Below are 26,838 nucleotides of genomic sequence, written 5' to 3' on the forward strand. Positions count from 1 at the left end.
TCTTGTGGAGAGATAGAGTTGTTTGTCAAGGCCTTGCTATGTGACAATGTTGGCCGTTATGATGCTAAACATATGAGTTACCAATCCGAATATTCTTATGAGATCTCTTCATATTCAGAATGTCCATGTACCATTTATGAATACCTCCCTAGTTAAGAGGAAGAATTGAAAAATCTATAACTAGGTTAGGTCTTCATAAATATGAAATGTACTTTTGATTCTTGTATATTGTAAAATGAAATAAATATTATTATTATTATTATTGGAGCATGGGTTTCATGCTTAAGGTCTTTTATTTTAGAGGCCAAGCACCAATTGAGTGCTTCTAAGGTTTTTCCTAGGTCAAGAAGTCAAAAGAGTCATTGTCATATGTTGAAGACCCCTTCGGGCACATTATAACTTGTTAAAAGAATTAATTTTGTATTTTAAAGTGTCAAGAAACCCTCCAAGGCCAAGTCAGCCTGCCAACAAAGAAGTCGGCCTAATTTGAGGAACTTTGTCCACCTTGGAAGCCTACATATAGTAGGGAACTCAACCTCCTAGAGACACAATTCATTCTCTCATCAAGTGAGCGAAGAAGAAGAAGAAAGAGGCAAACGAAGGAAGTACAACGAAGATCAAGTGTTTGGGCTATTTTCTCTCTCTCTCTCTCTCTCTCTCTCTCTCTCCTCACACATGCGAAAGAAGGAAGCTAGGGTTTTTACTGTTGCGTTAGGGTTTTGCTGATGTAGGATCGAACTTGGAAGAAGTGCAGAAAGAAGATTGACAGAGGACTCATTAGGTCATCCTCAATCCCTAGAAGAGAAAGAAAGTCAAGAGAAGGTCTGAAGAAGTCTTGGAAGGCCGAAATAAGCCCACACGTGTGGAAGCAACCAAGGTTGCGAGGGAGCGTCCCGCCACCTCCTCCCCTCTCGCTCCCGCTCCCAATTCGCGCTCCCTAAAAAAAAAAAACACTCCCTGCCTTTTCGGGAGCATTTAGTGTTTTTTGCAAAAAAAAAAGAAAAAGAATTGTAGTAATATTCCAAATGCATTTTTTTTCAAAGAAAGAAATAACTTTTGAGTGGGGCAGCCTAATGATCAAGCCTATGGCCCTAGTATTGATATGCGATTCATGGTAATATTAAATTCTTAAAGTAAAAGTGACATTCTCCTTAATCTCCATTTTCATCCTTTTACTTAAATTTTTAACATTACCATGAAATGATGGCTCATGATGTTTGAGAGTGGTTCCAACCTCATTGGATTTCATATGGAGAAAGTAGAATTTTAGATTTCATTCAAAATCCAGCAGACTTATCAGTTTTTCAAGATTTCAGGATTGGGGGATTGCAATGTTTCCATTGAATTTTGTCATGTATTAGGGTATGGAACTCATATTTAATCAAGAGCACCAATCCCTCTATGTACCTTTATGTTAGTGACATTGGTTGTCGAACTCCTCTATCATGGCCCTCCTAAAAATGTATGCATCACTCAAACAAAATCTTGACTTGACATGCTATGCTTTTTCTATCTTATGTTAATGCTTAGAGGGTGATATTAATGACAAAGATCCCTATACAGATCCAGAGGTAATGACAAATATACCTCTAGATATTAATGCTTAGAGGGTGATATTAATGACAAAGATCTTGATTTTCCAACAAGACTAAAAAATTAGACATTTCTTTCTCGTGGTGGCAAGAGGCCCAAGCATAAGCAATAGATAATAGATTTACTTGTCTTTTCTAGTTTCTAGTAGTTTTTATAACTATTGACTCTTTCATATTTATTAAGATATTTTTTTAAACAATACATGACAATTTAAGTTTGAAGTTTGAAGTTGGCAATTATAACTCATTAGTAATGAATTATGAATATGATGCTTCATGAAAATTGAAAGTTGTTTCATTTCATTTCATTTTATATCATTTCATTTCATGTTAGATATTATTTGTTGTAATGGTTACACTTAGCTTACAAGTACAACTTCGGTGATCAATGATGATAAATGTTATATATTGAATTTTGAAAGCTTGAAATTTTAAGATTGATGAATCATGAGACTCAATATGTTGTATGGTATTATGTTACTAACTTGTGGACGTGGTTGATGAAGATTATAACTTCTAGATGATTGTTGTTATATGGTTCATTCTATATTTTTTATATTTTTTAGATCTAATTCATTATTCTATATGTTTTTGTTGACATATATATAAAAAATATAAATATATATATATATATATATATATATATTATATAAAAAACGCTTCGGGATTCGCTCCCAAACCAGGAGCTTCTGAAAATGTCTCTCCTGCTCCCGTTTTCACTTCCACTCGCCGTTTTCTCTCCCGCTCCCAAGTAACCTTGGAAGCAAGAGGGCCAAAAATTTCAGACTTGCAGTAGAGGCCGAAATTTTGTTGTTGGGGGTTGAAGTTGTGTTGCTAGAAGAGATTTGACTGGGTTTGACTTGGACAAGGAAAGCACATCATCAAGAAGGTTGGACTTGGTCTTGGAAGGGTGTTAGTCTTGGTCTAGAGGTCTTGGAATTCGTCAATTGAAGAATTTATAAGAAGAGAAGAGATTTACGGGTTTTCCTCTCAAGTGGAGAGGTTTTGGCCCTGGATTGCAGCCTATATCTTGTGTTCTTGTGTACTATTGTTCTTCTTGTTTTGGTAGTTGTTTGATGATAAGAATGAACATAATAATAAGAGAAGAAGCTAATAAGTAAAAAAAAATAAAAAGATATCACAAGCAGTTATCATAGAAAGAGAAATCATCCTATCTACCATAGTTTTAAAATTCAGCCGATTTGAAACGGAAACGGCCGAGTTGATCCGTTTCAATGCCCAGAATTGTGACTCGGTGGAGAAAACGGTTTGGTCGGCCGAGTCATGGCTGACTCGGCCGAGTCATTAAATGACTCGATCGAGTCATTGAATGACTCGACAGAGTCAGCGATGACTCGGCCAACTCGGTCGTTTCCGTATTGACTCGGCCGAGTCATAACCTGCGGCCCATAACCCCATCAACACAACGATTTGTCATTTTTTTAATGAAATTTTTAAGTGTTTGCTGATTGGTTTGGACTCCAAGGTGTTTTCTAAATTAGTTAAATGCTATTTGGGGTCCATTCGCCTCTCCTAATATTGATATGCTATTCAAATTTCATGGTAATGTTAAATTCTTAAAGTAAAAGTGACATTCTCCTTAATCTTCATTTTCATCCTTTTACTTAAATTTTTAACATTACCATGAAATGACTCAGGATGTTTGAGAGTGGTTTCGGCCTCATTGGATTTCATATGGAGAAAGTAGAATTTTAGATTTCATTCAAAATCCAGCAGACTTATCAGTTTTTCAGGATTTCAGGATTGGAGGATTGCAATGTTTCCATTGAATTTTGTCATGTATTAAGGAATGGAACTCGTATTTAATCAAGAGCACCAATCCCCCTATGTACCTTGATGTTATTGACATTGGTTGTCGAACTCCTCTGGGATTCACTCCCAAACCAGGAGCTTCTGAAAATGTCACTCTCGCTCCCCACTTTCGCTCCCGCTCCCAAGTAACACTGAGCCAGATGATGTTGGCAACTCTAGCAGTAGCCAGTAGTACTGGTCACAGACTTTTGTTGTAGGGCCATTTATAGCCTCCTTGGTTATGTATTTTTGTTTTGATCTCTATATCATCATCGTGTATGTATTGGACAGTGGGTGCCATTTTGATATAATGGATATATTCATGAGCCTACTATGATCATATGTTGTCTTCTATCTATATTCTAATGCTGTGTGTTTGGAAACATGAATGAAAATCTTTAAAATTATGTGTTTTTATAAAAAAAAAAATATTTAATGTATTTTTTACAACGACCGAGTCATTTAAATCGAGCCGGCCAAGTCGATACCGAGTCGGAGTCGACCCTCGGCCGAGTCGGAGTCGGAGTCGGAGTCGGAGTCGGAGTTTTAAAACATTGCTATCTACTACCGTATAGATTTCTCAACACTTCTGTGGTGAGAATTCACCCAAATCTCTAGTTGATGATAGGTAGTATCTACATTGAGAATACTTCAATGTGCAAAGAAAAATGAAGTGAGAACCAAAAAAAGGAATTCATTGAAAGATGTGATTTAAATTTAATCTGAAGAACATAGTCGCTAATAAAATCAACATGAAAAATCCAACCCTATCAATAATAACATGATCAATTTGGCTCATGATACAAGAAATCTAGTTGATGTCTAAAGAAAATTACTGCCTGTTATTACTCACCTTATCCTATATCTAAAAGTCTTTTCTTCTAAAAGAATTTTGACCATGCCAATTTCATATATTCTTTGTGATTTTAAATTCGAATTGATGTCATAAATTTGAAGTAATTAAACAATTAATTTATTTAACCATAGGTTAGAATTAGTGAACAAGTGGTTATTAATGACAAAAAACTTACAGGTACATGAACGGTAACTAACAAGCACAAACAAATGTTAAATAAAACACAGAGGTAAACTACATTTATGAATTTGTATTGCTAACCCACGTAGGGTCGTTTGTGGTTAGACCTTTCATTACTTATTTGTATTAGAATTTTCATTCATAAACTATATTACACATTGGATTAGCTGAATGGGTTCTTCCATTCCCCAACCTCCTCCAATTGTACTATTACTTGCCTTACGCACATCCTGACCACCTTCTCCTTTTACAACAAGAAAATTGCCACATCCCTAGACATAGTTTAGAAGGTCTTCACCCTTGTCTCACACATGGCCATACCATACCCAGATTAACCCATGCATTACAACCTTTGGGTATTGTAAAGGTGGATAATTGCACTTAGATACATCTTCAGTGTATAAAACAAACTCAGAAAAGAAGATTGTATGGATTGGCTTATAACCATAAAATGTGTTTTTGTTTTATAAAAAAATATTTTTTTCTTGCTCGTAAGAACCCATCACACACCCATTTTCGGGGTTTGGCAAACTCGTTTAAGCAAATGAACCCACCCCGCAGTTATTGAGTACTGGGTTCTTATGGGACAAACCCCGTTTGTATTGGTTCATCTAGGTCCTGGGAAATACACGCTCCAGCACCCTATTTGGGGGACAAGAACCCGAGACTGGTTCGCAAACCCCACCCCTGGGTTTACGAACCCGTGCTTCACAGTTGAATATACTATAAATAGGAATGAGAAGGAGCATTTCTAACCATTTGACTCAAGAATTTTGTTCTGTGTTGACAAGAGCATTGGAGTGGGTCCAAAGTGCATACCTCATGAACTAAGAAAAAGTGAAGTGAAGCCGAGTTGAAGTCGCTTTCTATGAAAGGGTTTTGGCACATCTTTCAAAGAGTTTTTGGCATTGTTCTTGGGAAGGGTTTTTGGTATGTTTGAGGTATGTTTTCCAGGGCTGAGAATTGTTGTTCTGAAGGCCGAGTTTCAGAGGAAAAGTTCTGCAGTTTGAAGGTCGAGTTTCAGGGTTCAGTTCTGCTATTTGAAGATCTAGTTTAGGCCTAGTTTGAAGTCCATGTTCTGGTGTATTGAAGGCTGAGTTCAGGGTGGACTCTGGAGCTTGCAATTACTGTAAGTTGGTGCTTACTGAGAATTGGTGTCCTCATCTTCTTAACAAGTTGGAGGCTAGAAATTTTGTAAGTTGGTGTTTACAAAGAATTGGTGTCTTCACAAGAGGTTGTAATAAGTTAAAGATTCTTTTCAAGTATTTCTTCTTCAAATTTTGATTTGCACTTTAATCTCTGTGTTCAAACTTCATACATTGTGGAAGATTGATTATGTGATGTGAGGTCAGTTTCAAGGTTAATTAAGTAAAAAATTGTCAAAAGAAATGAAACACTGTTTCACCCCCCTCTTGGTATTTCCAACAAAAATATCAGTGATTTTATTTTTCAACAATTAAGAATTTATTTGGTTAGTAAAATAAATTCTGAGAATAAATCATCATTACGAGAAAATAAATCTGGGCTGGTATTAGAAGATTTAACACTGTTGGTTCCCATGCCCGTTGACAGCACAGTTCTGTTATAGCCCTCAATTACAGCAATTAGAATAGAACAGACAATGTAGTAAACATATGAGATGGCATTCCTACGTGTTGCCAATAGTTAGGAACTCACATATCTAAATATGTCACTGCTATCCTTCTCTTACAATTTCTACTTTGGCATTTTAAGGTATAAGGTTCAGATATATTTTAAGATCATATTGTGTAACTTATATTTGACACTATCTTTCCCTAAGATTAAGAAAATTATTATACTGCATTTCTAACTCAATGCATGTTTGATACAACAAAAGCATATTTGCATCGGATCTCCTGAAAGGTACATGGTGATATCCATTGTCTGAAAAAGAAAAAGAAAAAGCTGTCGGGGACAAGTTTGGAACAGAGAACTTATGATACATAGGAATTTATATATAAATAATTTATTAAAAAGATGAATAGATAGATGATGTTGATTACAAATGGGGCTCCTAGCTTATATACTGCCATGGACACCCTTTGGGGAAAGGGCATGATCTTATGATCGTTCCCTTTCGTCTAATTTAACTAAAAATTAAATAGTAAACCTAATCTAACTAATTTTTACATAACATTGCCTTCCTCTCGAAAGAATGCTTTGTCCTCAAAGCATACATAATGACAAATGTTGTTGACAAAATGCTTCATTCTCCCAAGAAGCTTCTTCTTCGGGTAAGTCCTTCCACTTGATCAGATATTCCTTGATAGTACGATATCGGAGCTCTCTTTCTCTAGTAGACAAAATACCTTCTGGTTCTAAAATGACTCTTCCCTCATCATCTAAGGATGGAAGTGTTGTTTGCGCTGTTTGATTGTTACCTAGTGCCCTTTTAAGGCAAGATACGTGGAAGACGTTGTGAACACGACTTGTCTCTGGAAGGCTTAAACCATACGCAACTTGGATAATCTTTTTGTTGATCTGATAAGGTCCATAAAACTTTGGTGCCAATTTGTTTTTCCCTTTTTGTTTTAAGGATAATTGTTTGTATGGTTGGAGCTTAACAAATACCCATTCTCCAACTTCAAACTCTTTTTCGGTTCTGTTACGGTCTGCTTGTTGCTTCATACGATTCCTTGCATTATTCAGGTTTTCTTTTAATATTTGGACGATTTTTTGGGCTTCTTCTAGTTGATCTTTAACAGCGGGTAGATTTGTCTAGACAATAGCTAGATCCTTCCATTTTGGGGGTTCATACCCATATAGAGCTTGAAATGGCATCATTTTTGTTGATGTATGATAAGTGGAATTATACCACCACTCAGCAAGATGTAGCCATTGAGCCCATTTATTTTGTTTTTCTGTAGCGTAGCAACGTAGGTAGGCCTCCAAACATTTATTGACAACCTCTGTTTGGCCACCTGTTTGAGGGTGATAAGCGGAACTCATATTTAGATAAGTTCCTATATGGCTGAATAATTCCTTCCAGAAATTACCTTTGAACTTGGCATCTCTATCACTCACAATGACTTTCGAAAAACCGTGAAACTTGTATATATTTTTGCAAAATATTTCAGCGATTTCTTTTGCTGAGTATGACTTCTTTATTGCCATAAAGTGAGCATATTTGGTAAGTCTGTCGACTACTACGAAAATCTTGTCCTTGCCTTCAGATACTAGTAATCCTTCAATAAAGTCCATCGAGATTTCCTCCCATTTCTGATTTGGAATTAAGGGATGAAGTAATCCTGGTGTCGTAATATTTTCGCTTTTATTCCTTTGACATGTGTCACATTCTGCTACATACTTCTGAATATCACGATTCATTCCCTTCCAAAATAAGGATTGACGTGCATTGTAGTAAGTCTTAAAAAATCCTACATGTCCAGCTGACGGTGAGTCATGTAATTCCTTGAGTATTTTAAACTTAAACTTGGAATTTGTATTTAGATAGATTCTTCCCTTATACCATAGGATATCATTCTTCCACTCAAATTTTGAGTTGTTGGGAAGGTTATTGATTATTGCCGTTATTTCTGGATCCTTGGCATACTCACTTCAAATTTCGTTAAGCCACTCAGGGACAACAACCGAAATTGCAAGTAGTGTTGGTTCTTCATCTTTCCTGGATAAGGCATCTGCTACTACATTGTCTTTACCTATTTTATGTAGTATTTCCAAGTCAAAAGCGGCAATTTTTTCAATCCATTTTTGTTGTTCTTCGGAAAGTGTTTTTTGTTGAAGGAGATGCTGGAGACTGTTATGGTTTGTTCGAATAGAAAACTTACTTCCCAAAAGATATTGCCTCCACTTAGCTAGTGCGTGCATGATAGCGAGCATTTCTTTGTTGTATGTGGATTTGAGGCGTTCTCTTTTGTTGAGCTTCCTACTTTCAAAAGCTATTGGCTGTCCTTGTTGCATTAATACTGCACCTATACCAAATCCAGAAGCATCACACTCAACGATAAATGGTTTAGAAAAATTTGGTGTTGCTAATACAGGAGCATTAGACATAATTTCCTTTAATTTTTCAAAACACCTTCCTGCTTCCTCATCCCATAGAAACGAATTCTTCTTTAAAAGATTTGTTAGAGGTGCAGTTATATGTGCATAGTTTTTAATAAATCTTCGGTAATATCCAGTCAAACCTAAGAACCCTCTTAGCTTTGATATATTAGCAAGTTTGGTCCATTCTTTTATAGCCTTGATTTTGTTAGGGTCCACCTTTACACCTTCATGGGATATAATGTGTCCAAGGTATTCTACTTCTTCCTTTCCGAAGGTGCATTTCAATTTTTTCGCGTAAAATTGGTGTTCTTTAGGTAGCGTAAGAACTTTGTCCAAATGTTGCAAGTGCTCCTTCCAAGTTTTACTGTAAATTAGAATATCGTCAAAGAATACTAATACAAACTTTCTAAGATGTGGGCGAAATAATTCGTTCATAGTTGCTTGAAACGTTGCTGGTGCATTGGTTAGTCCAAACGGCATTACTTTAAATTCATAGTGACCTTCGTGTGTTCGGAATGTCGTTTTTGGTATGTCCTCTAATACGATTCTAATTTGATAGTAGCCTGATCTTAAGTCCAATTTTGAGAAATACCTTGCGTCAAGTAGCTCATCCAACATTTCGTCGATAAAGGGGATTGGAAACTTGTTTTTAATTGTTATTTTGTTTAATCCCCTATAGTAAATACATAACCTGAATGACCCATCTTTTTTCCTTACCAACACCACTAGAGCAGCATAAGGACTTTTACTTTTCGAGATGATTCCACACTTTAAGAGGTCTTGGATTAATCTCTCGATTTCTGTTTTTTGGTGATGTGGATATCGGTGTGGCTTGATGTTGATCAGGTCTGATCCTGCCTTGACTTCTATTGTATGCTCAATTTCCCTATTAGACGGCATCTACATAGGTAGGTCTTGAAATACTTTTTCATGTTTCCTAATTAGATCTTGTATCTCTGGTGACTCTTCATTGGTCATATTTGCAGATAACATTTCTAACTGATGACATTGTACTACATAAGCGGGTGCTCCTTTTCGAATCATCTTCATCATCTGTGATGATGATACTATTTGATTTTCTGGTGCTTGGAATCCGTGTAATTTGTACTTCTGACCTCCCCATTTGAATTTTATAAATTGTACTTGGTGGTTGGCGGCATAAGTACTTAAAGTTCGTAACCACTGAATACCTAAGACTACATCTACTCCTCCTAATGGTACTATGAAAAATGGAGATTCTAAACTCAAGTCTTGAATCTGCAATTTAACCTTATGGCATTTCCCCACCTTTTCTATCTTCTTACCGTCAGCTACCATCACCTTCATGTTTGGTAAGGGAAATGAAAAAATATTGAGTCTCTTTGCCACTGTTGCATCCAAAAAATTGTGTGTGCTACCAGAGTCAATGAGAACCACCACGTTGTTCTTCTTTATGTGTCCTTTTAACTTTAAGGTCTGAGGTTGTGATATACCTGTCATAGCTGATAATGATACTTGCGGAATACTTTCGTCATCTAATTCTGGTGAGAATTCTGGGGCATCTTCTGTTTCTTCAATGTCAGAATCTTCACTGTTTGAATCATTGGTTGCTTCACAATTATATAGGTTCTTTGGTTCTTTTCCTTTAGCACACCTATGTTTAGGGTCCCACTTCTCACCACAACGCTTGCATTTACCCTCCTTTATCCTTTGCGCTTCCACATTAGATTTTTCATCTTCACGACGATGTGGTGGAACATATCTTGTATTTTTTGCATCCGCATACTGAGGTGTTCTTCGTCTTGAATATGTTTTTTCAGATTTTGACCAAAATATTTGTTCGAATTTTTTTCGGTTGTTTTTGCTTTTCGTCTTGCTACTTCTATTGATGAAATGTCATGCATCTCAAGTTCTACTTGTAAGTGGGTTTTGAGTCCCGAGATGTATGACTGAATTAGACGAGATTCTGATAACCCAGGTACTCGTGTTACTAAGGTCTCCCATTCTTGAGTGTATTCGTCCACACTTCCTTTTTGTCGTAATTTGATGAGTTTTGAAAAGAACTCTTCTTCCTTTACACCTTGGAATCTTTTGAAGAATGCATCTTTAAATCTCCTCCAGCTAATGACGTGTGTTGTCTTTTTCCACCACATATACCAATTATATGCTTCTCCCTCCATTTTCATGGATGCATGCCTGAGCTTTTCGTCATCGTCATTAATGTCATATATCTCAAAGTATTCTTCTGCTTTATTTATCCATGCAACATTGTTTTTTTCGTTTCCATCGAATTTAGGCATCTCAACTTTTGCCCTTCGTTGGTATGTTGCTAATGGTTGAGCGAAAAAAGGGTGTTGATTGGTAAAGTTATCCCAGAGTTGCTTGTTTGTAAAGGCTGTGTTACTCGCTTCTTGGTGGGGTGTCGCTGATTTCCTTGGGGATTCAACTTTTTCATGAGAGTCAGTGGACTTTGTTGAATCTGATGAGATGTGTTCTTGATTCTCTTCATTTTCTTTTAGTAGTTGTTCGGGTGTACAATTCATCTTTTTACACAGAAGTTTCAGCATTGTTACGGCATCTCTGATATGTACTTCTGTTTGGACATGTTGATTTTCCATCTTTGTTTCTATTCGGTTTGTCATATCGTGAAGACTTTTGATTTCGTCAGCTTGCTCCCCAAGCTTGATCTGGAATTCATCTAATCTTTTACTGACCTCGTCGTGGTTGTTATTTATCTTATGCTCTGCGTCAACCAATTTTTTTTGGAAATCCGCCATTGTCATTGTCGACATTGAGCGAGTTTGTGGCAGCGTATATTTATCTGCCAGCGTAAAATTTTAAAATATATATATATATATATTTAATTAATTAAAAAATTAATTAATTAAATTGACTAAATTGACGTTATATATATATATATATATATATATATATATATATATATATATATATATATATATATATATATATATATATATATATATATATATATATATATATATATATATATATAGATTAAGTTATGTAATATATATATATATAACATATATATAAATTAATGATATAACTATATATTATATATTACTATCGAAACTCAGACTATTTACTTGACTCAACAGCCTACCTTGGCTTTTACCTACTCTAACAACCCACCCTACCCATCACCTATAGCTTCAGCCAGGAAGATCGGATAGGCACGAGTCTATGAATCCTTTGGCTGACGGAACCCTTCGACTATTCAAAAAAAAAAAAAATCGCCAATATCACCGCAGTTTTTAACGGATGGCTACGAGTCGATGGTGGGTGTGAACAGGTGACAATGCGTGGAAACTAGTGCGGAACAAGCGAGTGGGAGAACAATGTAAGTCAGCGTGAGGGTTGACACTGATGATGGACGGTTGACGAAGAAAACGTGTGAGGAACAGACAGGGCCAGCGGACCAACAAGAGGAGCAGAACTTGAGCGGATGGTTGCAGAGATGATGACTTTGAGTATATTACTGGGTACTGGGTTCTCCAGGGATAAAGTAGAGCATAGTTCTGTCCTCTGAATTTAGGAGTTAAATATCCACCCGCTTGTATTAAAGCCCTTCTAATCTCAGTCACGGAGCCGTTAGCTGTGCTGTAGTGAGCCCAGGAGCGACTCGCTCTGATACCAAATGGAACAGAGAACTTATGATACGCAGGAATTTATATATAAATAATTTATTAAAAAGATGAATAGATAGATGATGTTGATTACAAATGGGGCTCCTGGCTTATATACTGCCATGGACATCCTTTGGGGAAGGGCATGATCTTATGATCGTGCCCTTTCGTCTAATTTAACTAAAAATTAAATAGTAAACCTAATCTAACTAATTTTTACATAACAAAGTTACAAAAAAGGATAAATTAGGTATAATTCCTTAGCTTAATTTTCCCACCTCCTTCCTATGGAAAATCCCAGCGGCAAGGGCAGCAGATGCAGATGTCTGTTGAAAGACCTGAGAGAAATGTTCCACAGCACCAGCACCACTGCTAGCAATGACAGGAATATTTACAGCATCAGAAATCAGCTTGACCAGGTCTATATCGAAACCTTGTCCCTGCCCTGAAACAGCAAAATACAGTTCAGGAATTCTTGCAAAATCTAACTAAAGATTGAACAGAAAATATGCAGTACTAAGGGAGAAACGCTTGGCTCTCTTGTGGCCAAAGGCTGAGAAACACGTGTCAGGTATATAAATCTTTCAATTGAAGTCATGAGATCCTTTTAGATATATGCCACGGAATTCTTTTTCCATTTCACAAGGAATGGGATCTATAAATTACAATGAAGTTATATGCTCTTAAAATCATTTTCATGAGATCTCATCAGTAAATTAACTCTCTCACCATCACAATCTATGCAATTTAGCAAAATTTCACCAGCTCCTAGCTCCTCAACTGCTTTTGCAAGTTCATATGCTCCAATAGGCCGGCCCTCCCTGCCACCATTGACCTGTAAACTACACAAGTGCTTATAAGAATGCATAATTAATTTCCAAGTGACAAAGAAATTTAACTTATTTCCTAGATCATAGAAATGAAATTTAATCTTAATTCCTTCATAAAATAAAAAACCACAAACCAAGGATTCAATATTTCATCCAAGGTAAAGCTTGAAATTTAAAGTGAATATGCATTTTTCAAGTTTCAATATAGTAAAACATTCCGTTTGACCCTTATTTCAACAAAAGGCTCTTAGAGCTTGTAATGATTTTCTTGTAACATTTTCTCAAACATTCACAGAAAGAATGACCCTAGAAACAAGAACAATTATCCCACATCCCTAGTCTTCAAACCGAATTATTGACAAGAATTCTATTACCTGGCTATGAAACAATCTACCAATGTATTTTGACTAAATAGTACATACCTAAAAAACCTGTGACAAGAATAGTTCCCTTTTTCTGAGTCTAATAATCTCATTGTACTGTACAAGCATAATCATCTAAATTCAGTCGTAGAAATTTTCAAAACTTGTTAGATGTACAGCATCACATGATGTTTATCTTCATACTAACTTCTAGGCATCCGGCAATAATAGTTACAAGGTAAATCAGGCATAATCAGCATTTAGCTACAGGCACCCTAAAATTACAGCCAAAATGTCAAGAAAGGGGAAAATATTCTAGCACACAGATTGAAAGCAATTTTATTATATATGAGACAAATCTAATAGTCTATAATAATTCAAATTCCGATATAAATAAATTTTACATATTAGAATTTCGGAGTTAAGCACATAAAATTCAGATGCCACTATATTGCAATTTCAATACTGGCTGCAATATCTGTTTGCAGAACTAGGGCCGTAGAAATTTCTTTACTTTTGCAGTTCTGCATGTAACATATTTTCCACATAAGAGTCTATTCATTGTTGGACTGATTGGCCTGCTGTGAGCAACGGTGCAACCATTGTTTGGCTAGCCTTGAGGTCCTTGAGGTAGCTGAATGGATAGTATCATTTTCTAGCAGTTATCTTGCCTTGGCACCATCGCCCAAGGTATTCAAGATCTTATTACCAAGTAAGAGCTTGATCTTCAACGTGCAATTCAGCCATTAAAATGTCTGTCCATCCATCTATTATCAATTTTTCTGGTCTTGAGCTCAATCGAAGTGTGGTATAATTATCCAGTATTCAGCTCAAAATTGGGCTGATGAACCAGTGCTGGTGTACAAATGCCCTCTTAACACCAGGTAGGAGCTTTATCTTCAGTGTGTATTTCACGAATTAAACTTTTTGTGCATCTATCATCATTCTTTTCAGCATTTTGTGTTCAATCAAAGTGTGTTATACTTATCTGGGTATAAACCTCAAAGTTGCTTTTATGGATCAGTACTGGGATACAAATTTCCTGATTTTGTCCCAGCAATAGTTGTAACAAAACCATCACACTATTCATTAGGTTTCATTGAAATTCCTTATTTTTTGGAACAATTCTTGTAGTTTGAAAATGTTGATTTGTGGTAGTATAGAATGTGCTCTAGCCATGAAAATTGGTGGAGAGGCTAAGGCACATAAGATTTCCAAAACCTATAATCGTTTTGGGAAATTCCATCCGGTTGAAGAGATATTAAAATAATTAATATTTTTAATGGAGTTCCCTAAGTTTCCAGGATTCGGATCCGAATACGGATCCGGATACGGATCTGTCAGATTTTTTAAAAGCCAGGGTCTGGATACGGCGGGGAAACGGCAGGTATATATAGTATATAAATATTTTCCATGGTAGTTAAAAGGCTACAATATTTATGGTCACTAGTCTAACCTCTATTGGTACAATCTGAAGACCTCAACATGTCGCTACATCATTATGTGTAGACAAAATTGACCACCTCTAAAAATAATTTGTAAGTTGTATGTGGTTTGTGGTTTGTAATAAGGGTGACTTGCAAACTTGCAAAATGCCTCTAGACCTTGAGCCATTAATATGTTTACTTACTTTCGTAGAAGATAAACAGTAGCTAGTCAAAAAAATTACAACTTGTAAAAATACAAAATTTTAGATGTATAACTTGTATAATATTTAATATATATTTTAAATATATGATACAATAAATTAATATATTTAATTTTATAAATATATAAATTTTAATATTTCTATTTATCCTGCAACACAAATTATAATATAAGTAATAGAACTTAATTTTAAATTATAATTTTTAAAAAACAAGTTTATAATAATTATAAATTATAAATTTTGAACGGTATAAATATAAATGTAAAAAGTAACTTTAAAATATCATAAATTTTAATTAATATATAAATATAAAAAGTAACTTTAAAATATAATAAAATTTAATTAATATATAAATATAAAAAGTAACTTTAAAATATAACAAAGTTTAATTAATATCTAAATATAAAAAGTAACTTTAAAATATAATAAAGCTTAATTAATATATATAATGTGGGGTCATGCGAGATGCCTAAAACCTATGTCACACGGTTCGAGTTCGACAACGATTAAGCTTGATTCGAATTCGAATTTTCCGATCAGGTTCGAATGAGGTTCAGCATTAGGTTCGACTATACATATTTTTCAATATATATATATATATATATTTATATATATCTATATATGACAAAATAATAGGAAATTCAAAATCGATCCATAAACACATGAATACAAATTCTTATTAGTAAACATACATGAATAATGTAATCATTCTAACATCTAGTTAAATGTAAACATACACAATAGTAGTTTGCAAAAAGAAATGACAAGGCAATTGTTTGGTATCTTTTGTGAAAAAGGCTGAGAAGGCTCTTGTGGACAAAGCTGAGAAGTCTTCATTTTAATTCTGCTCATCATCTGACATCATCTGGTAACTTGTAAGCTCAAACTTGCACTATTTCAAGCCTTGTATTGTCTGAGAATTATGGTCTTTAGAATACCCATAAATTATAATATGCTAAGAAAAAATGAAGCAACTCCTTCGAATGGGGTGCCTATGGTGCATGACTCATTCACTCACCTTCATGCTAACAAAGTGTTTCCAGGAAATAAGGTGAAAGTGCTGCCCACAAAAGGATGAAAGGTGACCCTTTATTGCTGCCTAGAAAAAGTAGAGTAACTTGTCTAATAACTCACTAACTCGAGTCTGGCAGAATGCTGTCATAAATTACATGTAAAGTGGAAATCTTATGGTGGCCATTTGTTTTTCATGTTTTTTAAGGTTGGTTATATTTTTAATTTTTAATTTTTAATTTTTTGATCTTTTGAGAAATAGGTTATTTGTTTGATGTTTCTTATATTTTATATTTAATTATGTTTTGAGAAGTAGGTTATTCGTGTTAGATAGACTCAATTCGACTACCTTGATTTCATGAGCATTCTAGAGGGATTTATATTTATTAGTTTATTAAATTTATTTATTATTTATTATTTTATATATATTTATGATTTAATTATTTGTTATATTTTTAAATATAAAAATTTTATTTATAAATCTAGTTTTATAACAAGAAAAAGAATATTTAAATATAAGTGAACTTAAAAAGTTATGGCATCTTAGAAACCAAGCTCAAATGAGAACATTCTTTAAATTAGGGAAATATAACACAAAGATATGAACAATGTTTTTTTTTTCATTTAAAACTATAAAATAATATGGTGTATAAGTTAACTTGAAATTATTATTAAAGTTTATCTATAAAAACTGCGAATTATTAAGAAGTTATGATTAAAAAAAAATGCAATTATAAGAATAATTTTTGTATATGATCAAAAAATATGTTTAGTTATCTGTAGTTGTTTATTTCTCACACAAAAATCTTAATGTTAAAATGAAAAATATAATTTCTAAATTTTACATAATGCAATAATAAGAATGATTCTTACCCTATTAAAATCTAATTATTTATATAATTAATAAAATAAAAAACAATACAAATATTCTATTTAATTATTTATATAATTAATCAAATAAAAAACAATACAGATATTCTATTTATTCTATTCGATAATAATGAATTCTAAAATTTTCATATTATTAAATCACCTTTTAAATAATATTCTATTCTCACTGGATTAAATAACCTTTTAAATAGTATTCTCTTTTCTCACTTGATTAAATAGGCGGATGAAATGATAACAAAAATGAATATTGTAACCAAGTATATGATAAATGTCTAACTCTATCTTTGTATGTAAACTAGCGACTCTAATTTATGTTGAGTAACTTAAATATTCGGATGTCAAAACTATAGTTTCAAATTTTGAATTTCAAATCACGGTTTCAAGTTTCTTTGTTTCAGAATTTTACTCACCATCAAATATTTTTAAAAGGCCAAGTTTCCTTATTTTTTACTGACCATCGAATACTTTAAAAAAGCCAAAAGTTAAGAACGTTACGCCAGGAACAGGATTTTCTAAATCGGGAGGATCCCACAAATATCTTCATCGTACGCGCTATTGTCTATCCGAGGACGTCAGCATTTTCTGGTTCATAAAAGCATTAGACGAGATGGAAGAAGTTGTTACATTTGGCACATGGTGTGGTTGATGTATAATATGCGGCCCTTGGTTTTTCGTCTAAACAGCCAAATAAAACCGTCAAGAAAACCGGTTCGATTAGGTTCGATGAGGTTCGATTAAGTTCGATTAGGTTCGATGAAGTTCGATGAGGTTCGGGTTCGACTTGAGGTTCGAATTTCAGGTTTGCCGAACCTGAACAAATTTCAATTTTTTTTTCAGGTTCGCCGAATTTCGAACTTGAACCTTCAGGTTCGCCGAACCTTGTGACATAGCCTAAAACAAATGGGAGAGTTCACGAGCCATGAAACAACACAGTGGACTTAATGTGGAGTCATTCTCCACCCGCCATCTTAACCATTAATAAAAACGTGATTTGTTGTTGGGTGCGCTAATGGTTGTGTCTTAGCTGGGTTGAATATTAGGTGGGTCATTTAACTCTCGGTCAAACTCAGGAAAGAGGCAGATTCTATTTTGCTTTATATAATCCTATAAACTATAGTATTATAAATTTAATTTTTTATAGGATATCTATACTATCATTTTAATATGTTTATAAATTATATAGTTATTAATACTACCCTTCTTTGCTATTCCTAGAAGTTGAGTTGCGACATTTGTCCGCGTGAATAATCTCCAAAACATTAATTTTTTGGCCCTGATTTTTTATACAAATAGTATTTGACTATATTTCTAACTTATGTTGTGCGATGGAAAAAAAACATCAATGTTGGGTTATAGCGCTGAATGTGTTTAATACAGTGAACATGATATCAACAAAGATGGGTTATAGCGCTGAAGCCTGAACCAGAGTTTTAACACTCTTTTTGTCCAATACTGATATGTTCTATTGGTGCCGGTAGGACCAGTGTGGAAAAAGTCCCGATAAAATCGGGATTTATTCCCCAAAACGCGATTTTTTCAAAAAAAGGATTAAATCGGCCGACTTTTTGCCGACTTTTTAAAAAACGAAAAAATCGGGATTAAATCGAATTACTCCCGATTAAATCGGGAGTCGATGGCAAAAAATCGGCTAAGTTAAAAAAATTTCGTCCGCGGGCATAAAAACCAGAATTCGTCGTTTTATTTTTTAATTGTGTTTTGGGCCTTGGCTTGTTCGCTGTGGAGGAGAAACGAGGGTTTCCAGTTCGAAGAAGTTGTGGGTGTGCATTTGCTAGCCGCAAGCGTCCGCCATCAAGATGACAAGGTAAGTTTAATGTTTATAACTGTTACGTAACACGTTACATGTAATTGTATGTAATCCAATCTTTATGTACCTTGTATTCATAACTTCTGCATCCGCCAGGCAATTACCATCCCGCTTTAAAATTGTAAACTAGTAACTGGTATACTTCCCCCATGCAGTTTGTCTCATTAAAAATTAAGGTACACCATTTTCAACATACTGTAAGATAGATATAGGATGGGAATTTCCTCTAGACTTTAAGATAATTTAATGTGTCAATTATCTGCTTGATAATTCTGCTATACTGGCTTTGGCGTCCATTCTATCTCCTTGGCTCTTGATTGTCTGAAATCTGTCCAGGAGGGAGATAGTATACAGTAATATATGGGCATTAATTCGTAAAACTGGGAGTGCTGTTGTGTTGAGCTGTATCTGTTAGCCTTTAAAAACGTTTTTCCATTGCTATTTTCTCACTTTCAGCTATAGGGAAAGAGCTGTCACTGTCTCTCATTGTGCAGTTGAAGGGTAAAATCATGGTTTGAACTTTGAAGGGATTCCAAGTGTTTTGTAAATGTTCTCGTTACTAAAAAATTTGGATTTTTATGTCTAACATAATTTATTTATATTTATTTTATTGTTATTATTTAATATTTATGACTGTAATAAATTATTTAATAAATTATGACTGTAATAAATTATTTCACTGTACATACATTTATGATTTATTATTTAATATTTACTAATTTGTTTCTAAATTCTGAGTGCAATACAAATTAGTAAATTACTAATTATAATTTGCTGATTTGAATTTGTTTCCATTCTTTTTGTGCCCAGGTTTAAACTTTAAATTCCAGCTCAAAGTTTAAAACAAAATGCCGAGGGTTTTGGATTCTATGTGGGAGTTTGGTGAGCCTGATGTTATACCTGAAACTGGGACGGTCAATAGAATGTATTTGACTTGCAAATTGTGTGGAAAGCATATGTCAGGAGGCATCAACAGATTAAAATTCCATTTGGGGCAAATTCCAGGCCAAAATATTGAACTTTGCAAAGAGACAACTCTAGAAATCATCCGACGGGCCATTCAATCATTGATGGATAAAGAGGAAGGAAAAGACACCAGGGCAACACTAAGAAACCAAATTGCAGGGGGCTCAAGAGTGGGGGGAATTGAGAGTGGCAATGTTTCTACAGCAGCATCACCTTCCTCACCCATGGGTACATTGGGTAGTGGTACTCATCCTTCTATCTCATCTTTTTTTGTTCCTAGAACAGCAGCTGGTTCACAACCTGGGATTAGATCATCATTGAAGAAAAAGGAAAAGGCAGAAGCTGACAAGTTTGTCAGTAGGTGTCTTCTATGGAGTGATGTTCCCTTCAACATTGCCAAGACAAACCCATTCTACCAGCCTATGTTTGATGTTGTTGCTGTCGTTGGCCCGGGGTACAAAGCCCCCACCTTTGCAGAGTTGAGAGGGCCTCTTCTTCAAGATGAAAAGACTGAGTGCACTGCTAGATTGGCAGAGTTTAGGGCATCATGGGAGCACACTGGATGCACAGTCATGTCAGATGGTTGGACTGACCAGAAGGGTAGGACCCTTCTTAACTTCTTGGTTAGTTGTCCCAAGGGGACAATGTTTATGAAATCTGTTGATGCATCTGACCACATTAAAGATGCACGTTTATTATGTGAGTTGTTGGACCTCTTCATTCAGGAAGTAGGCCCAAGCAATGTTGTCCAAGTCATAACGGACAACGCTGCAAATTATGTTGCAGCTAGCAAGATGCTTATGGAGAGGTATCCTAACTTGTTTTGGACACCTTGCGCTGCTCATTGCATTGACTTGATGTTGGAGGATATAGGTAAAATTCCTACTGTGAGGGATATTGTTGAATCATCCAAGAGCATAACAAAATTTATTTATAATCATTCATCTGTGCTTAGCTTGATGAGAAAATTCACCAACAAAAAAGAGTTGGTGCGGCCTGCCATTACACGATTTGCCACTTCTTTCATATCTCTTCAGTCTCTGTTGAATTCTATGTGGGAGGTGAAGAGCATGTTTCTCTCAGCGGAATGGCGTTCTTTATCTATTAGCCGCAAACCGGAGGGAGAGGGCATATGCAGACTAGTTTCATATGATCAGAGCTTTTGGGCAGGAGTAGAGGAGGTGTGTGCCATTTCAGAACCTTTGGTAAAGGTTCTTCGGTTGGTTGATGGAGAGAAGCCCGCAATGGGCTACTTGTATGAGGCCATGGATAGGGCCAAAGAAGCCATCCGTGCTTATTATGCAGATAAGGGAGACGAGGGGTTGGAGAAACAACAGGTCATATGGGGAGTGATTGATCAGCGATGGAACAATACCCTCCATCGCCCCATTCATGCTGCAGGTGTCTACCTCAACCCTGCATTTTCTTATGCTTGTGGTTTCAGATTTGATGCCGAGGTGATGGATGGATTCTTCACTTGTGTCGAGAGGATGGTGTCATCTAGGCGAGAACGTGAGGAGATTTCTAAAGAAATGGAGGTCTATAGGATGGGAGGTGGCACATTTTGTTTTGACATGGCTATTCAGAATAGGACGACCAAAATGCCAGGTAAGTTTCAGTTTGTTTCAAATTTTCAAGTTTAGAATTTCAATGTTTTTTTTTATGTTTCTCATTTTTCTTTTAACTTGTAGATGCTTGGTGGACAAGCTATGGTGCCAGAGTACCAAATCTCCAAAAGCTTGCCATTCGAGTGCTCAGCCAAACATGCAGTTCCTCTGGGTGTGAGCGCAACTGGAGTGTATTTGACAAAATACACTCCAAAAAGCGCAACAGGTAAAAACTAAAAAGATTTCAAATTAAATTTTTTGAATTCATTTGATTAATTTTAATATTTAAATTTTCTAAGTACTAATTTACAATCTATGACCCTAATACAGATTGGAATCCAAACGCCTCAATGACATGGTATACGTCTACTACAATCTTCGATTGTGGGTGAGGCAGCTTCAGAAACCTACTGATGTGGAAGCCATCTCATTGGACAATATTGATACCACCGCTGCATGGAGAGTCGAGACTGAGAGGCCAATCTTGGACACGATCCCGGATTGGTTAGGTGTGGATCTAGAGGATGTAGCAGTTGCAGAGGAGGGAGAGCTAGAGATAGAGGAGGAGGAGGCGGAGCAACATCAGGGTCAGGAGGCAGTAGCAAAGCTGGATGAGGATGCTGAGGAGGAGGTGACACCATCTAGGGTGGGCAGCAGCAGCGGCAGCGTAGCACAGAGGCCACCTCTTCCATCAGCTTCTAGAGGACGATTGAGTCCATTTCCTTTTGTATCCTCAGGGGCAGGGTCTTCTTCCTCTAGAGGAAAAGGCAAAGCCATTCCCTATTCCCGTAAAAGGGGAAGAGGATCTCAGTGACTGATTAGTGATTACTTGATGACTTTTAGATGACTCATGATGTACATTTATTATATTTTTTGTTGATATTTTGACTCTTGAGAGTTGAAACTCAGACAGGACTCAAAATTCAAGAGTGGATTCACTATTTTGATATGTGATGCAGCACTAGACTTCATATACATATTATATATTAGCTTTCTTTACATGTTTATGTGGAAATGCATTTATTTGATGTTGTGGATACTCTAGATGTTAAAAAAAATTAAAAAAAAATGAATAATTTTGTGTTTTTTTAATTTTGCCAACTTTTTGCCAACTTTTTCGAAAAACTCCCGACTTTGCCGACTTTTTCAACTTTTGGACCCTTGCCGAATTAATCCCGACAGCGACTTTTTCCACATTGGGTAGGACCCAACGAGGGTGCCCCGCAGTGGTGGGTACAAGCAACACACCGGATCCATTTACAAGCCAGGTTTTAAGGTAGGTATTAATTGGGGAAGAATTTCTCCTGTGAACAAAAAGACCGGAATTCAGCGAATACAAACAGAGAGACTTTTATTTGTATTGTAAAAAACCAAAAATCACACGAACTGTAGTTTAAACACCGGGATGCGTGTTATGGCGAAGGAAACATTTTTAAACCGGTTCCTAGGCGTATCCAAGCGAATCCGGATCCAGATCCGGATCAGATCTGGGGATCCGCGAATCCAGCCCCCAAGGTTGACGGATCCGGTAACATAGGGAGTTCCTAAGTCTAAACTTAGCAAAATTAAAATATTAATGGGTATTAATAGAAAACTGGGAGAGAAGGTTCTAAATGACAAGGATCAAGCCAAATCTAATCTTAGCCATTAATTAGGGACTTAAACTCGGTCGATGAAGATTCAACAAGAAAAGAATAAGAGGAGGCTTGAGGGTCAGTTGGAGATACACCAGCAGATACTCAGTGTCTCAAGGAAAATCGATTCTCAAAGAGAAGGAGATCGATTTCAAAGGGAGAGTTGTAGGGTGGAGGAAGAGGGGGGGTTAGCAGCGGTAAGGGGAACTCAGAAAAAGTGAAGCAGGGACTCTAAAAGACAGCGCAGAGGGAGACGTAGATCAGTGAGTCGCAGGGATGACGTAGGGATGATGCAGAGAGGGACCAGAGTTGCGCAGAGCCACGCAAAATGACGCAGGGCTGATGTAGTTGAGAAAGGAAGCTCTCTATGGTGTCAGAAAGTCTCAAAGAAAAGTCTCAAGTGTTTTCTCCCCGTGTCTATGTAAATTTTTCTGTAAAAGTGATTGTTGTTGAAGATTAATAAAAACCCTCCTCTGCTGCACCAGTTTTCCCGCATTGGGTTTTTCCGGGGACAATTGTCCAAAAATAATTGTGTTGATGTGATTGATTCTTGTGCATATATTTATTTCTGTATAATGATGTGATATCTGCAGTAGAATTTATTTTAATATTTACTGAAGGGATTTCATAAATAACTTATTGGGAATAATAAGTAGGTGAAATAAATCAGTTGCTGCAGTAATAGAATTTCTGTTTAGAAATTTTCACGTGGTATTAGAGCAAAGATTCGGCGACAAGAAGCAAAAATCAATTATGGGTCAAGAGCATGATGCAGAGGCATCCACTCAAGGATACTCGTGCAGAATTTCAGAAGAATGCATAAGAGACAAAAATTACGATTATTCTATGTTGGCTTCCAGATTGGAAGAAGAAGTTGCTTGCGTAGCAAGCTCTGCCTCCTCGGGGGTTTGGTATATAGATAGTGGAGCTTCCTGGCATATGACAGGAATCCAAGAATGTTTTTCAGATTATCAGGAAGAAAGAATGAATTTTCAGATCACCATGGGGACCAAGGCAAAATTTACTCCAGTAAGGAAAGGTTCTTAAACTTGGAAACTAGAGCCAAACTCCATGTGGGTCATCTTATTTATGGCAGCTGATATTTTTCTTAGATCCATCTCATTGAGAGGTGTAGGATTGATCTAAAGACATCTAATTCTAATAAGTATTCATGGAGTTATGAATTTAATTGTGTTATAAGACAATTTGTCAAAGTCGACCAGCAACCAAATAAAACCCACATGTGCTCAACATTTTAGTATAAAAAGAAGTGACTTGATAGTCATTTCTACACACACTTCTATCTTGATTTCTCTCCACTTGTCTTAGGTTTTAGTGTAAAATAAATCTAAGAGTGGAAGCCCTAGGTGTTGGAAGAAAAGAAGGTAGCCCTAACGCTACAAGGAGGACAACCCTAGTATCTACGCAAACAAATGAGAAGCCCTAGGACATAGTCAAGTGATAAGCCCTAACATAGTCAAGTTTATGGGCTACAGTGAGGGTTTGTTGTAGGTAACAGCATGGTAAGTAAGGGTTGTTCCAAGTGCGCATTGTTGGGCAGATTAGGCCAAGGAACCGCTGTGTGGACAGCAGATTCTTAGCCGCAGCATGAAGGGTCAAAGGGACAGCGTGTAGGCTGCCCTAGACAACGTGAAGGAATGTGTGGACAGTGGAGTCTTAGTCGCAGTATAAGGGGTCAAAGGAACAGCGTGAAGGAGCTATAGAGACAGCGTGGCCTTAGCCACAGTATGAAGGACCAGAAGGACAACAAGGAGGCTGCCCTAGCCAATGTGAAGGGGCTGTAGGGACGGGAGAGCGTGGCCTTAGCAGCAGTTAGACCAATGTGGAAAAAGTCTGCAAAAAATCGGGATTAAATCCTAAAATTGCAATTTTTTCAACAAAATGATTTAATCCTCCGATTTTTTGCAGACTTCTTCAGAAACGAAAAAATCGTGATTTATTCGTTATATGCCCGATTTTATCGAGAATCGACCGAAAAATTCGGCCATCTCTGCTAAATGTGGGATATGATAGTGGTGTTTAAGGGCTATCATATAGTGATTTGATAAGCAAAATTATTATGAGTTGCCACTACTGTTAGAGCTGTTATACAATGAATTTGACGAGGCAAATTTGTTGTGAGGAGGCTAAACAATAAGGGTTTTGGATAACTAGTGTTCAGTGTCTTGGAAGGGTCAAACCATTGTGAGTTGATGACATACTTTGATGCTGATTGTACAATGATTTGGTGGTCAAATCCACTTGAGAAGTAGATCTGGTTAGGGCTGAGTATATTGTGTATTTTGGAGTAGCAAATACTCAGTGAGCAATTGATGGCAAATGAGGCAAAGGACCTGCCAGGTGTCAAGGACAAAAAATGCAGAAAGGGTTGATCTAGATGGGCTACTTCAACAAGTAAGATATATGTTTGTTCTTGTCTATTTCTCATTGGTTAGATTGCAGATCTGATGTTGCAGACTACAAGCCCTAATGGATTGTGGATACTCTAGATGTTAAAAAAAATAAAAATGAATGAATATTTTTGCGTTTTTTTTATTTTGCGGACTTTTTGCCAACTATTTCAAAAAACTCTTGACTTTAACGAGTTTTTCAACTTTTGGACCCTTGTCGATTTAATCCCGACTTCGACTTTTTCCACGTTGAGTTAGACAAAGCCAAAAGGAATAGCATAGGTGTGGAGGGTTATTCCCTTGGAGAATTGCAGCCTTTAGAAGGCTGGTTTGTTGATTCGTATGGAGGATAAGGGTTGTAGGGTGATGCCCTAACCAGTGATGCAGTGCAGTAGTGCAGCATGGTGAAACAACACATGGCAGCAAGGATACATGGTGCTGCTTAGCAGCGAGCATGGACAGCGGCAACTACATGGTGCTACTAACTAGTGCAACAAAGCAAATGGGACTGTTGGGCTACATGGTGCTGCCGAGATACGAGGGACAACAGGTGACTTAGTGCTACAAAGATGAATGGGACAGCTAAACAACGAAGCCAGTGGAGACACGATACAAGGGACAGCAAGGTTACATGGTCTACTAAGATACATGGATAGCAGAAAGGTATGCAAAGACATATGGGACAACTGCAAGGTATGGCAACGCAAAGTGGGACAGCAGTTGTGACATGACAGCAAAGGCACATGGGACAACAGCAAGCATGGACAGCATGGCAAGCAAGGTGCAGCAGTATGATGTGTACAACATGGTCATGAGGTTCAGCATTATCATGATAGGTGCAGCACGGTGAGGTGCCGCATGATGACGAGATGCAGCACAGTGATAGGTGAAGGAGTCACCTTGGAGAATCAGTTGAAGCAGCTTGTCTTCAACTGATCTCATGTATCATCTTCTTAGAGATGATCTATGCTCTTATCTAGATAAGTCAAAGTGTTGACCTCTGTTGTAAATGTACTATCTCTCTCTCTCTCTCTGCTGAACTATTGAAGAACATATAAGAAGAATTGATCAAGGGTTTCCCCACATTGGGGTTTGTCCCTGGCTAGCGCCACATCTTGTATCCTCTTGTCTTGGCTTGTCTTCTGCGATTTATGTTTATGTTCTATCTGTAGTTTACTTTAATGTTGATGTGATTGCTAATCTGGAAAAGATATTGAGCTAACTGTGAAAATTGAAATAAATTGCTCTAAGCATAGAACATACCTAAAATTAACATGGTATCAGAGCTGAGGTGAAGACAAAGCCCAAGCAAGAGTGAAAGAGCAATCACCAAAGACAATTGGGAAAGGACAAAAAGATCAATGGATTCCTCATCGTTCTTTTGATTCACCAAGGGTGAAGTCAAAGCAGAGAATATTATTAGAATGGCGCAGTGGAAGTTTCTGATGGCCTACAGATCACTTCAATGGGAAGTTCGGATCTAAGGGCAGAAGGAAAGGCAGATGCCTTGTTTGTAATAAGTTTGGCCATCATGCAAAGGAGTGTTCGAGGTAGGGAC

At 36.4% G+C, this 26,838-nt stretch overlaps 2 protein-coding genes across 2 annotated transcripts in view; one reads left to right on the forward strand and one right to left on the reverse strand.

The window, feature by feature from the left end:
- AT-HF (HIS HF) overlaps positions 1–26,838 on the reverse strand; it is a 350,337-nt gene that overhangs the window by 86,329 nt on the left and 237,170 nt on the right. The window contains exons 16-17 of the mRNA XM_089458515.1: positions 12,825–12,930; positions 12,374–12,540 (exon numbers count right to left, since the gene is read on the reverse strand). Coding sequence (XP_089314641.1) covers positions 12,374–12,540; positions 12,825–12,930 — 273 coding nt within the window. The remainder of the gene's footprint in view (positions 1–12,373; positions 12,541–12,824; positions 12,931–26,838) is intronic.
- Positions 20,452–22,144, forward strand: LOC149248688 (uncharacterized). The gene is made up of 3 exons (XM_089456098.1): positions 20,452–21,236; positions 21,320–21,461; positions 21,566–22,144. Exons 1-3 carry the CDS (start codon positions 20,486–20,488, stop codon positions 22,047–22,049), a joined length of 1,377 nt encoding a protein of 458 aa, XP_089312224.1. The 5' UTR covers positions 20,452–20,485; the 3' UTR covers positions 22,050–22,144.

Source organism: Pinus tabuliformis, chromosome 7, assembly GCF_031772625.1.
Source record: "Pinus tabuliformis cultivar Carrire ecotype Pingquan chromosome 7, CPIR1, whole genome shotgun sequence".
Classification (NCBI taxonomy): domain Eukaryota; kingdom Viridiplantae; phylum Streptophyta; class Pinopsida; order Pinales; family Pinaceae; genus Pinus; species Pinus tabuliformis.

Excerpts from the sequence above, each read along its gene's own strand:
- LOC149248688 (XM_089456098.1), top strand. The coding sequence starts at position 20,486 with ATGTTGGAGGATATAGGTAAAATTCCTACTGTGAGGGATATTGTTGAA. Across the intron at positions 21,237-21,319 it reads TAGGACGACCAAAATGCCAG|ATGCTTGGTGGACAAGCTAT; the intron begins GTAAGTTTCAGT and ends TTTAACTTGTAG. Across the intron at positions 21,462-21,565 it reads CACTCCAAAAAGCGCAACAG|ATTGGAATCCAAACGCCTCA; the intron begins GTAAAAACTAAA and ends ACCCTAATACAG.